The 13,856-nt window shown below is 43.8% G+C and overlaps 1 protein-coding gene across 1 annotated transcript; it reads left to right on the top strand.

The window, feature by feature from the left end:
• The first annotated feature begins 158 nt into the window (after positions 1-158).
• On the top strand, positions 159-10,515 carry LOC116832916 (cytochrome P450 2K1-like). The gene is made up of 9 exons (XM_032794048.2): positions 159-1,062; positions 4,221-4,383; positions 4,578-4,727; positions 5,460-5,620; positions 7,289-7,462; positions 8,112-8,253; positions 8,876-9,063; positions 9,691-9,832; positions 10,287-10,515. Exons 1-9 carry the CDS (start codon positions 808-810, stop codon positions 10,472-10,474), a joined length of 1,563 nt encoding a protein of 520 aa, XP_032649939.1. The 5' UTR covers positions 159-807; the 3' UTR covers positions 10,475-10,515.
• The last annotated feature ends 3,341 nt before the right edge of the window (positions 10,516-13,856 follow it).

Genomic DNA, 13,856 nt, shown 5'->3' with positions numbered 1-13,856 from the left:
GTGGAAGTCATTGCCAGGGAATGTTGTGTAGGACAAAACTATAACTGCGTTCAGAATAGGGTGACTAGATGTCCCAATTTTATAGAGACAATCCTGATATTTGGGATTTTTCCTTATATAGGCACCTATTACCCCCCACCCTGTCCCAATTTTTCACATTTGCTATCTGGTCACGCTAGTTCAGAAAAGAATTAGATAAGCTCATGGAGGATAGGTTATTAGCCATGATGGTTAGAGATGCTCCTCGTGCCCTGGAAGTCCTAAACCTCTAACTATCAGAAGCTGGGAGTGATGACAGGAGATAGATCACTTGATAATTGTCCTGTTCTGTCCATTTCCTCCTGGCATTGGCCACTGTAAGAAGACAGGATACTGGGCTGAATGAACCATTGGTCTGACCCAGTATGGCCGTCCTTATGCTTTTCCACTTTATTTTCTGCTGCTAAGGGCTGGTAGCCAGGGACCAGAGTAACCCAAGGGCAAATTCAGCACAAGGGACTTCCCTTTCCCATTCTGGGTCCAATACTTCAATGGGAGCAGGAGCCAGCCCTTACTCTCCTGAGTGCTCAAACACATTGCTGAGAATATTCACCTGAAAATAATCCTCTGCTCAAGTGTTGATGCTGAAATAGGAGCCCTGGCTTGATAATAGCCAGGTTAATCCATGTTTGAAACAGGGCTTTTGCTGCCATTTTCCCAACAAAATCTGATCTGACTGTAAGTAAACAAAGGTCTGAACCTCTCTCACTATGAAAGAGCTGCATTCCCAGGGTGTGTCCAGGCACCCCTATAAAAAGAAGCACCAAGATGAGATGCTCACGTATTTGTTCACCTCGCCCTGTGCTGTCCCTTGAGCTAAGTATGGCCACGGTGAAGGTCTTGCTGCAGTACCTGAGCACCAGCTCGCTGCTCTGTTTGACAGGCGGATTGGTGGCTTTCATTTATTTTTTGACCTGCTCCAAAAAGTCAATTTGCAGTTTGCCTCCTGGGCCACCTCCCCTTCCTCTCATCGGGAACTTGAATGTGGTGGATCTGAAAAAGCCGTTCCAGTCGCTGATGGAGGTAGGATAGATATGACAGAATAGATATGAGGAGCTTTGCATATTTGCTGATTGGGAAGTGAAAGGAAATCTAGTGAATGAGGATGTCATTGTATCTACATTGTGCCATTTGTGGAAACAAAAATGACCTCATTTAAAATTTTTATCTATAGCTACACACACACACACGCACAAATATGCTCCAGTCAGAGCCATGTGAGTGGACCCTGGAGCATGTGACAATACCCATTTAATCCAATGAGACACTGGGTGGGTGTAAGGCACATTCGTGTAGATCTGATTGCAGGATAAGGATCATATATTAAATAGACCGAGCTGTACCTCCTTTTTAAAAAAGCTATCACCCCAAACATAGACAGACTTGCTCATTTTTACATTATTTCCAGTGTTAAATGTTTATTGCTAAGGGAAGTGCAAATTCATCCCTTCCCCCGAGCCAGTGTTATTTAAGTAGGGTTGGCAGGAAAACAAGAATTACTTTTGCAAAAAATTGAGGGACACACACACTCACCACCTTGGAATAACCAGTTGTCCAGTGCTCTGAATTAAGTAGAACAGGGACTTGAACCAGGGTCCTCCATATTCTAGGTAAGTACCTTATTGTATTGGGCATCCAAGGATGGTGTGGAAGGGTGTCTTCCTCTGCTTCCCATCGACTAATTCCCAACCATGCCTATATTTAAGATTCTTGTGCATGATTTTAATTTCACCCCATTTGGGCAGTTCCTTAGACACCTTTTTCCTACAGGAAAAAAATGGCTTAAATATATTTCAATTTGACAACCGTGTTGCTGGGAAGAGGTGTGAACAACTGAAATTCCTTTCAAAGCTGTTTTGAATCCCACAGCATGCTGATTCATTTTGCCAACCAGTTTGCCTCCTATCTTCAAGTCTGCCATATCAAATATTCATGTTGCAGACAGAAGTCAGCAGCAGCAAGTCAGATTTGATGCCAAGAAACACTTATGCAAAGAAATAACTGAAGGAAAGTGGGAAAATTACCATGATTGCCCACTGGTGGTATGGTGTTGTGCAAAAAGTAGACAGCAAAGAATCTCCCAAGCTCTCAAACTGTCGTATGATGAAAACAAAATTCAAATTGTCTTGCATAACAGGAGCCTCTTGTAATCTGAAATGCTGTTTACAATATGTACATAATGCATTGCAAATCGTCACCTGGGCACGTACGAAACAAGATGAAATGTGTTGGAGCAGATGACTTAGAATATGTTTAAACTAGATACAAAATTCCGAGTGAACAATTAGATTGTCAAAGCTGCTGTGGAGTGTAACAGATGATTCATTCTTAGCTAGCTATTAAAGCCTAGAGCTCCTGTGATATTATCCAGAAGTATATGCCTCAAGGCTGGATTCCAGCATCTGATGGACACCAAATAACCCTTGATACGACTGAAACACTATCCTCCTCGCAACTACTGAGAGACAAGTGCCAAAGATAGAATTATTTTTGAAATTGTTTCTTGCAAATATTGTAGATTGTATTTTAATGCTTTATGCACAAGTCCATTAATAACAGGTAAGTTATTATATGTCAACAGGAGGCAATGCAGTACATCTCTGCTACAGCATTTTATAATGGTCATGGTGTGAGAGTGACAATGTTTCAGACTGCGATTGTAGAGACACTAGCGCTGGCTGCTAATATATTAATAAATATCTATTTGTCAATTAAAAACTTGGCCTGAATCCCAGTCTATGACTGAACTGTGCTCAGTGCAGCTCAAAAAAGGGTTGCAAAGGTGGCTTCAAACCACCTTTATGCCCCCAAGCCCTGGGGCTGGACCAGCACCTGGCATAAATTAGAGCAAACTTGGGTATGCTCTAAGCTATGCCTAGTTGCACACAGGCCCTGGGGCTGTTCTATCAGCTGGATGTTGCCAGGTCATGGGATGTCTTGCCCACGTCCCCTTTCTGCCATAGGACTTAGAGGCCTCAGTCAGAGATCATGGTCCCCTTTGTGCTAGGAAGTGGCCACACACAAAGAAGACATGGTCCCTGCCCCAAGCAGCTTAGGCTCAGATCCTCATAGTTAGTGAGACTCCTAACTCCCTTTGAAATCAATGGGAGTTGGGCACCAACAAATCTTTGAGGATCTGGACCTTACCGCCTCAGTATAAGACAAGAGAGTGTATGCTACAGACGGATGGGGGGAGCACAATACTGAAGCTATTCCAGCCACGACCCTCAAAGTAGGGGCCAGCAGGGCAGTGGCATAGCAGTTGCTCTGGTCGCTCGGCCATCCAAGACACAAATCAGTCAGAACAGGGGACAGCATCTGACTCACCTCCGATCAGCTATAACAAAGGCAAAAACATTTAGTTATGCTCAAATACATTTGTTAGTCTCTAAAGTGCCACATGTACTCCTGTTCTTTTTACAGTCCTCTGCAACCGCCCAGTCTGACCACATCTCTTTTGCAGAGAAGAGGTGCTGGAATTTTTACCCACTAAATGATCCAATTAGCTAAACATTCTTAGAGACTTTTAGAATGAGCACAAGAAGCTCCTCGGGCTTTGTGGTCTCTTCTACAGCCAATATTTAAAAGCTAGAAGGAAAAACATTCATTTTGCAGTGACTGGGCCAATTCTTTACATACAGTGCAAAGATTTTCATGTAACCATTGCAGGGTCAGATTATGCCTGTAACCACGTCTATGCTGTGTATGCTACTGTGCGCAACGGTTAATCTTCTGGTTATTTCAATGAGAGTCAGACACCTGGGTGTTTTTGAAAATCCTAGTAGGTGTCTATCTGCATCTGTAGGTGCCTAAATACCTTTAAAAATATGTCCCTGAATGCCTCCCATTCCTACTGAAGTCATTCCAAAGTCCTAGTGAAGTCAATGGGAGTTAAGGGTGCTCAGTTCTGCATAGAATTAGGCCCTCTGGGCTCTTACTGGGCTGGATGCTGACCTCAGCTCTATATAAAGCTGTTTTTATTCCATGAGTGTACTCTGAAGACAGAACTTTTCCCACTGCATGTGAGAGGCATAAGAGGCTTAGAAGACTGTGGGGTTACTACATTTCTGTGGGCCAAAAGCAGTGGAACAGACAGTGTGTGCACAGATAATGGTACACTGTTAGCTACATCTGGGATCCAGATCTGTTTCTGAATTAATATATTTATTTACATGTTGAAGCTCTCCGAGAAGTATGGTAACATATTCACTGTACATTTCGGACCCAGAAAGACAGTGGTGCTGGCTGGTTATGAGACTATTAAGGATGCCCTTTTAAATCATGCTGAAGAATTTGGAGAGAGGGCAGAAATACCCATATTTAGGAAGACCACACACGGAAATGGTAAACAAGCTTTTGTTTTGTTTGTGAATTTGATCATATTTAGTGTATTCTTATGAAAAGGAAACCATCCTGTTACTACACATTTTTATACATAGAATACTTTGAAAGTACATAGCAGCTTTCACACAAAGTAAACGTACTTTACAAGCACTCATTAATCAAACTCAGTACCAGTGTGTTCACCTGTATTTTAGGCATAGTCTTCAGTCACGGAGAGTTATGGAAAACAATGCGAAGATTCACCTTATCTACCCTACGGGATTTTGGAGTTGGAAAGAAAACCATTGAAGTGCGAATTCTTGATGAGCTAAATTTCCTCATTAACTATTTTGAATCTCACCAGGGTGAGTGTTAAGAATTTCATCCTGAAATGGACAGTTAAGCCCCAGTTCAGAAAGGTAATTTAGCATGAGCCTAAGGCTTTGTCTACACTGGATCTTGATCAGCAAAACACACCCACCCCCCGAACGACAAAAGTTTTTACTGACTAAAAGCACCAGTATGAACAGCGCTTTGTTGGCAGGAGCGCTTCCCTGATGACAAAGCTGCTGCCACTTGTCGGAGATGGAATTTTTTTGTCAGCAGAACAGCTCTCTCCTGCCAATAACAGGAGCTACACCGTGTGGCTTTTAGCAGCACAGCTGTAGCGGCACACCCATGTCTCTAAAAGCTGGGTAGTATAGACATAGCCGAGGATGTGGAGTCAATGGGATTTCTCATGTGCTTAAAGTGAGGTGCATACTTAAGTACTTTGCTGAATTGAGGCTTTAAGCATCTAAAAGGATGGCTCTGGTTCATATCCTGGATGGTGAACTTGTTTAGCTCTAAAAGTTAAGGACAACATTTTCAAAGGAAACCATAACCAAGGCTCTGATTTTGTGCTCACACTCATTTGTATGTGCAATTTTACACACCATTACCTCAGCGTGTACCAGAACTTAGTCAACTGCTCTAGAGAAAACAAGATCTAGTCATTTCTATCTGAGAGTGGGCACTTCTTTGTGGTAGGCTGAAATTGATGTTTTCAGCACGAGTGCAATTCCAAAGCCAATTTATTTTAATTGTTTTAAACACAGAGAAACCTTTTGATACAACGGTGATACTGAACAGTGCTGTATCCAATGTCATATGCTCTATATTGTTCGGGGAGAGGTTTGAATACGAAGATCCCATATTTCTAGCTTTGCTGAAATTGTTAAATGAAAATACCAAGTTGCTGGGCTCTCCTATGGTGCAGGTAATTATTTTTAATTTGCGGGGAGGGGGTTATTAACACATTCCCACTCTGAACAGACTTAGGGCTAACTGCTGGGTTTAATAGCTAGAAATGAAGAGGGGATGGGATCGGTTGTATGGAGAGGGAGCAACCATCATAACCAAGCAGTGGTGACCAGAGGAAATCTTTAGAACACAGCAGTTGCAGACAGAATGCCTCCCGGGTCATTATGAGCCCACGCTCTGCAGTAGCCCTTTGTTGTCCTTTAAGGAGAAACAGCATATTCCTAACTCCTCATCCCAGCTACCTGATACTACCATGTGTGCACAACTGCCTGCAGCCCTTTGGGCTTCTACCTCTGGTGCTCAGGGAGTGCTAGCAGCAGCACTCTGGCTGCCTCCTGCATGACGGTGCATTCTGGCTGCCTCTTCCAGACCAACCCAGACAGAATTTGGTAACTCAGATCCAAAGCAGAATCACCACACACTAGATTTTCTCACCTCAAGCTATCCTGCTGTGCCAGCAGCTTTTGCTGAGACATTCAGTTGCTCCTGTTTGTTCTCCCAGCCTCCTGGGATGGGATGGGGCTGGGCTGTAGGTTGGGCAGTTAGCTGGTTTACAGGGTGTTGGTGGTCTCTGAGTGCAACAGGGCAGGTGCACTTTGGTCTGGTTCTGTGCTCAGATCCCCACCCTCCAGGTCTGTGGCTCTCAGTGTCCACAGCAGACAAGGTGGGAAGAAGCAGCGTGAGTGTTAAGGTTTAATTCCTTTCTGCTGCAACACGGGGATGTTCCCTGAAAAGGAAACAGCAGATTAATGGGGAACTTGACTGAAACGGACCAACCTGTGAAGGGCCAAGTGAAAACAGACCCCAGAGGCCTTTTCCCAACTCACTCACAAGAAGTGACATTCACTCTACCCACATAAAGACCCAGAAATTGAAGGTTTGGGGGAGGGAGAGAAAATTGACCACCACAACCTGTGGTCTGCCCTTGTGGCTGCTACCCCCAGCTGATGTGGGGGGGGGGTCACTATCCCCTTTGTGCTACTTGGGTGGGAAATCAGAGCCATTTCCCCCTCACCTAGATTGGTCCCATGCCTCTCCCCATCATAACCCCAGCAGCATGCCATGAATGCTGGCCTATTTCAGACCACCCAGTGTGAAGACTCATCCTCACCACTGACCTCTGCACCATTAGTGAATTTCACTTAACACAGCACACTCAATGAAACTGAAAAGCAGTAAAATAAAAGGAAAAGCTTCTCTATGCCGCATATAAACAAACTGAGGAACCTGTTGTCGGAGAAGGATTGAGGGCAAATGTGGAGGGCTGAATAGAAAGGGCATAATAGCTTTATAACCACTCATAACAGTTTGGGCTGTACAAACTAAAGCATGGATACGGTGACCTTCCAATCTTGAAACTTTAGGGCATCCGTAGTTCACATATGGGGGGGTCAGGAAGGAATTGCTTGTGGCACATCAGAAACATTACATGAATTAGTTAAGTACTCACTGGAGATTCTTCTCCATGCTCTCAGAGAATCAAACTCTGGTCACTGCCAGAGCCCATTAGACTAAGGGCACAAATGGTGTGATATGCAGAATGCCAACTCCACCCATTTTATGTAAAGATGATATATGGGTTCACCACTATGCCGGTGAGCATTAATCCTTTTGTTTTTCCCAGTTATATAATTTCTACCCATCTCTTGGATTTCTGTTTGGAGCCCCAAGGACCGTGCTACGAAATGTAGATGAGCTGAATGCTTTTCTGGAGAAGTTCTTTAAGGAACACAGGCAGAAGTTTAATGAAAACAACTTAACAGGTTTTGTTGATGCGTTTCTGATGAAGCAACAGCAGGTACTTTAAAGCTAATTCTCAGCTTAACTTGCATCTTTCCGTTCTGTTACCTTTCACTTCATTTATTAATGCTGAACATCTGGCAGGGAACAGGAGATGTGAAGACACAGATTTGTTGTGATCAGAATACTCTAGACCAAGGCTAGATCCTGCTACCCATATGCACATTGAACAGTATCTTACACTATGAGTAGGCTTATTGAAATCACTAATGAAGTGACCTAATTAGCAGAGTAGTCCCACTGAAATTAATGGGACTAGTGGGGGAGTAAATTATTACTGAATGTGAGTGAGGGTTGCCAAATCCTAATCTTCATAGCTAACAGTTTGATGTTGCTGTAATATCCTTTACTGAGATAACTGAGGGTCCACTAATTGTTTAATATGATGATTCCAGCACTCCTTGCATACCTGCAGCATGACCAATTCTTTTCTATTCCATGCTGTTTGGTCTACAATATATCCCTTTTATTCCCTATAACTAAAATAAACTAAAGCTGTAAACTCACCCTAATATATATATATATATATATATATATCTCTCTCTCTCTCCATACACAACTGGAACAAAGATGAAAAAAATACAAAAGCTAAAGTCATCTGTATCATTTGCTATAGAACCAATGTTCATTTTTTGCGTGTTTTGAAGGAGTCGAGAAATTCTCACACACACTTTCACAACAAGAATCTTCTGTTCTCAACACTGGACCTCTTTGCTGCTGGCACTGAGACTACATCTACCACTGTCCGTTGGGGTCTTCTTCTGATGATGAAATACCCAGAGATTCAGAGTAAGATTAAGAACTAATCTCTTATAAAAGTCTGTTAAATACCTAATCAAGTCTCCAGTTACAGAAGGCAGACAGCAGGGTTCCCGCAGTTGAGACTTGAGTAAAAATTAAGTGCTAAATTAGAAAACAACTAGCTTTACAAAGAGGTTTCATTCAGCTAATCTTAACTGAAATACATAAGCAAACAAGAAAAGCTGAATTCCAGTTCTGTTCATAAGCCTCCATAAGCCTCCACCCATCAAAACTCTCTTACAAGCTATCAAGTTACACCAGCATAACAAACTTACAGGCTTTCCATCTTATCTGAGAGATGGTGGGCTGGAGTCTTCTCTCACTTCCACTCAAGACTATGCAGTGACACTGATGTGAGAATAGAATCAGGCATGGGATTTACCACAATACCCACTAACTCTGCATTGGCCCAATAATAGCTCTGAGGGACCTACAGACCCACTCGCACTAATTGATGCAGCATGCAGATTTTTCTACTGAGGAGTGCCATCCAAATCCCGGCTAAATTTAATCCTATTGAGATTGCAAGACAAAGTGAGATCACAGCCTGTGGTAATGTGTTCTCAGCATTCCACGAAAACTGGAATCCGTCTCCTTTTTCCTTTTCAAGGAAGGATTCAGGAAGAAATGGATCAGGTAATTGAGCCAGGACAAATGCCCATGCTGGAAGACAGGAAAAAACTGCCTTACACTGATGCAGTGATACATGAAATACAAAGGTTTTCCAATATTGTCCCAATGAGTGTTTCACGTTCAACTTCCACCGATGTAAATTTCAAGGGTTATATGATACCAAAGGTAAGTTTTGAGGTTGGCAACAGAAACGGCAAATATTCATGCATTTTTCTGAAAAACTAGTAAGAAAATAAATGTAAGAAGTCCTGGTGTTTGGTATTTCAGGATTTAATCCCTCCCTCTACCATCTGTGCTACATCCAGAATGGATGGTGCAACTCTGGGCCAGATTCTACACTCAGTTATAGTCATTTAAATCCAGAATAATTGGACTGCTGTCAGTGAAGTTACTCTGGATTTACATTTGCTTATCTGAGCACAGAGTTTGTGCTGGATCTTTGTTCAGAGGGTGAATGAAAACATTTAGGAAAGAAATCAATTTTTATTTTATGAGGTGAGGAGGGAGAAATGGAATATTAACCGGTCTCAGTATCAAAAACCATGTATTCTGGGTACTAAACATCCATAAACAATGCTTATAGCTTCCTGTTCTGATGTTTATTTCTATGCACGTGAATCTACCAGATTAAATATTCCACAGAGCAAGGAAATATCCTGTAGAGCTAGTTAATCCTGCTCAGAAATCCATCCATTGTTTACTTTCTTGCATGGAAGAAAGAGTTGAATTTGTGAGAGTGACCACCACAGACCACTGGCTGCTGCACCTGCCAGTTTCCCTTATTCCTTCCAGGGAATAGAAGTGATTCCTCTGCTGACCTCAGTTTTGAAGGACAAATCTCACTGGGAGACACCAGATCAGTTCAACCCTTCCCACTTCCTTGACGCTGATGGGAGCTTTACTAGGAAGGAGGCATTTATACCATTCTCCATAGGTAACAACAACTTCCTGCGCTCAGTCTGTAGTTATGCTGATTGTATAGCGGGAGCAGTGGATGCTCGGCACCTCTGAAAACCAGGCTAAACATGTCTGAAATGAGGCACCTGAAATTGAGGCTCTCCAGATTAAATGGTACTTTGGTAAATTTGGGTACAAGTCATCCAAAGCACATAGGTAGACACTGGCATTCCTTTGTCTGCCAACCTCCAGACACCTGGAACAGTCACAGATTCTCACAACTTCCTGAATGGGCAGAAACCATTTCCTTTTAAATAGCCCTTCTGACATATAGATTGTGTGTGTGTGTGTGTGGAGGGGGTGTCGGCTGGCTCCTTTGGCTGCAGTTACAGTCTGTGTATACATTTTAAAAGATCTCAGACAAAGGCACTGACCAAGCCATGCCTTGCTGACTGTCCTTCCACTGACCTCCATGTTGGTTAACTTTACAGGGCGAAGGGCTTGCGTTGGAGAAGGACTTGCCAAAATGGAACTTTTTCTCTTCTTTGCGGGTTTGCTCCGGAAATTTATTTTCCAGCCCCCTCCGGGGATGGCGAAGGCCGATCTAGATCTCACTGCTGACGTTGGCTTTATCTTAAACCCAATGTCCCATCTGATTTGTGCTGTGCCCCGTGAATAACTGAAATGTAACTGAATGCAATAAATATTGTCCATGGCTGATGTCTGAATTTGGATCTTTGATTGCAATGATGCAAAAAACAAAAGATAATTAATGGAGAGTGTCACGGGGTGGGACTCCCACCTGCAGTGCCTCCTGCTGGTCATCTGGAGAATTAGCATTTCCAGCCTCCGGAGCACCCTCTGCAGGCCGGTGTCCCGCTTGCTGCTGGGCCCAAGTCCCTCCTGGATCCTGGTACCCCTTTCAGGCCACTGTGCTGCCCCCTGGCAGTGCCTCCACAGATCTGGGTTTCCTCTCCCCAGGGAACCCTCACCCTATATCCCCACCTCGCCTCAGACTATGGCTACTGCCAGTCTCGATCTAGCCCCCGTTCACTGGGGCAGACTGCAGTGTAAATGCCACTCATCACTGGCAAGGGGGGTTTGGACCTGCTGCCTTTGCCTACCCTTGGGGCTGCCCCTCTGCAACCCCAGTACCTTCTTGGCCTTTAACAAGGCCTGCAGCCTGGGTGTTTTCTAGGTCGGAGCTCCCCAGCTCCTCTGGCCTTTCCCCAGCCCTGCTCCACTCTAGGTACCTTTGTCAGCTCCCAGGCAGCCAAGCCCTTCTCCCTCAAGAGCTAGAGGGAGGCTACCTTAGCTCCTGGCTTCCCTGGCCTTTATAAGGCCAGCTACGGTCTGATTGGGGCGTGGCCACAGCTGTGGCTGTTTCCCCAATCAGTCGAGGCTTGCTGCTTTCCCCAGCAGCAGCCCTCTCCCAGGGCTGATTTAAGCCTTTGAAGGAAGGAGCGGGTGACCACCCTGCTACAGAGAGAAAGGGGTGATCTGTGGTATGACAGCTTATTCCCTAAGTGCCGGAACTGCTGTGTTACACCAACAGGGGGCACTACCTTGCAACGGCTGACTCAGAATCATAGTAGAGGTGGAAAAGACTTAGGGCCAGATTGTTCCTGCATCGCGGAATGCAGGTGTGGTAGCTGAGTTCAATCAGTCTTTCCCTCTTGTCAGCCTGGTGCAAGGCGAAGGTCACTCATGGTGCCTGTACTTCTATGTGCCACTGGGGCCATGGCCCAACCGTCCCATTCCCCACAACTCTTGGCTAGCCCAGAAGTTGGTTGGGAGCAAGCTGCACCATTCTAATAGCAGGTGAAGCCTGCATGCTTCCCCTCCTCACCTGGTAGCTCAGGGAGGATGGAGCTGAGGATATGGCCCTGGGGCCTTTAGGAGAAGGAGAACATGAGTAAATGCTGATTGGGAAGCTGTGCCCAGCACAAAGACGGCAGTGTGAAGAGAGAAGCGAAGGCAGGAGGGTCTGTAGAAAACACAGGGAGCCCGTAAGAGACAAACAAGTACACAAAGCAGCACTTCCAGTCTCTGCTAAATGAAAGCCAGTTGCTCCATCAGATGCCTGTAATTTCCCAGCACCCCTGTCTGTAAGAATGGGGAATTCTAATGGATTAACTGAAATAACTGGAAGTGTCTAGTTAGTGCCTTTCTGCAAATAGAATCTGCCACAGGCTGGGAAGATATTTTATGTTCTAAGATAGAATGATGTGCCAATTACCAAAAGCATTCAATCAAACCATCAGTCATGGTTTTGCCAAGAGCTCTCTTTTTTGTTTTAAAGCACTTTACATCCAATTGTAAATGGCACTCCCAATTCTCTCCATATTTGTGTGTTTGTTTTTTTAATTTCCAGCTCCTGGATTCCTGTGATTACCTGAGAATCTCAGCTTCCATTAAAAAAAAAAGTATGTTTTTAGCCCTCAGGATTGTAGAGATAAGCCTGAAAATGCGGACCAGGTACACCCTAAAGGCATGAAAACCAGAAGGCAAATAAAACAAAGGCAAGATTTATTGGGTTTTTTTTAATCTCATGATTTTCAAGCCAATCTCATGATTTTGGGGGGCCTGATTCATGATTTTTTGAATGCATAGAGTTAGCAACGCTGCATTCAACCAAAGCACACAAAGACTCTATACATCTCAAGTGTACCTGTCACCACTGGCCTCATTCCATTCCTTTCATGCTATCTGTTACTCCCACTAAGGTCAGATGTTTCCCCCTTCTTCATATCATTCTTTTCAAGAACTCTCCTGACTTTTGCAAAGTAGGGTGACTAGATGTCCAGATTTTATAGGGACAGTTCCAATTTTTGGGTCTTATTCTTATATAGGCTCCTCTTATCCCCCCACCCCGTCCCGATTTTTCACATTTGCTGTCTGGTCACCCTACTGCAAAGCAAAACTGGGTATCAAAACCAGAGCCAATAGACATCCCCGACTAATATGACTTGGAAACAATGGGATCCATTGCCGGAATGGTACCTATAAACTGGCAGTAATCCATGAAGTTTTTAATCTAAGGAATGAAATTGATGTGAGTGTTTTCTGCCGAGGAAGCCAGTGTGGACTGACTGTCTCGTTAGAATCTTCCTCTGGTATTTCACAACACACAATACAAGCGTCACCCTGATTATAACCCATCACTCACGAATCAGCTGGAGCACAGCCAACATGCAGCTAGAAATACCTGATGGGCTTAAAAACCTTCTTGAGACATTTCGACTCAAACTTTCTGCTGAGCCTCAGCTTGGGCTTCATTCGTGCAAGCACAATCTTCCCTTTCTATTTTTCTCTGTTAGTCCCAGTTCTATTGGTGTCACATGGGGTTATTATAATGATCTGCTAAGTGGGGGTACAATGTTCAAAAAGAACAAAGTGACTACATCCCATTTTCAAAAATGACTGACGCACTTAGGTTCCCAAGTCCCTTCTGGAAATGGGACTTACAGGAAATGAAAATTCTGCCTTCTTTGCTCCTCATTATACAAGCCATATATTGCATGCTCCAAGGAGCTTGATGTTTCAAAACTAAGCAGCAAAGTCTCTAGGAAGAGCAATGTTATATTGTCTGGTCTTCCATTACCCAAACAGGCTTGGTTTGTTTGTTGCCAGAAAGTGCACACTGTCATGACTCTGTAGAACTGATAAATGAATTGTTTTAATTGTTCCTTTATTAATTCAAGTCTGTTCCCCATTCACTACAGCTTCGCTGCATTGTAATTTGTTCAGTTCTGGATTTTGTAATGTCTATATAGATGGCATTGGCCTCTTCATACACTTTGTATTTAGAAATTGGTAAATTTGTAATCAATGTTATAGCCCTAGATAGTATATGTAAGTGAAGAACATGGCTTTTTGCTAGAAGTGAACTAAACATCTCCCCCCCCAAACTACTGTAATCAATTGCCCGACATTGAGGATGAGGTGGAATGGTGAGGTTGGCAGTACCACCTCCAGATAGCTCAACATTGAAGAGGATGGAGCCGAGCAAAGGACAATACAATGTCAAGTGGCAATAAAGAAAGCAGACATATGACGAC

This window comes from Chelonoidis abingdonii, chromosome 9 (genome assembly GCF_003597395.2).
Source record: "Chelonoidis abingdonii isolate Lonesome George chromosome 9, CheloAbing_2.0, whole genome shotgun sequence".
Classification (NCBI taxonomy): Eukaryota; Metazoa; Chordata; order Testudines; family Testudinidae; genus Chelonoidis; species Chelonoidis abingdonii.
This window is presented reverse-complemented; position numbering and strand designations above follow the sequence as displayed.

Bases quoted from the DNA above. Each gene is read 5' to 3' on its own strand.
- LOC116832916 (XM_032794048.2), top strand. From the start codon at position 808: ATGAGATGCTCACGTATTTGTTCACCTCGCCCTGTGCTGTCCCTTGAG. The intron at 1,063-4,220 runs GTAGGATAGATA...TACATGTTGAAG, and splicing joins CGTTCCAGTCGCTGATGGAG to CTCTCCGAGAAGTATGGTAA. The intron at 4,728-5,459 runs GTGAGTGTTAAG...TTTTAAACACAG, and splicing joins CTATTTTGAATCTCACCAGG to AGAAACCTTTTGATACAACG.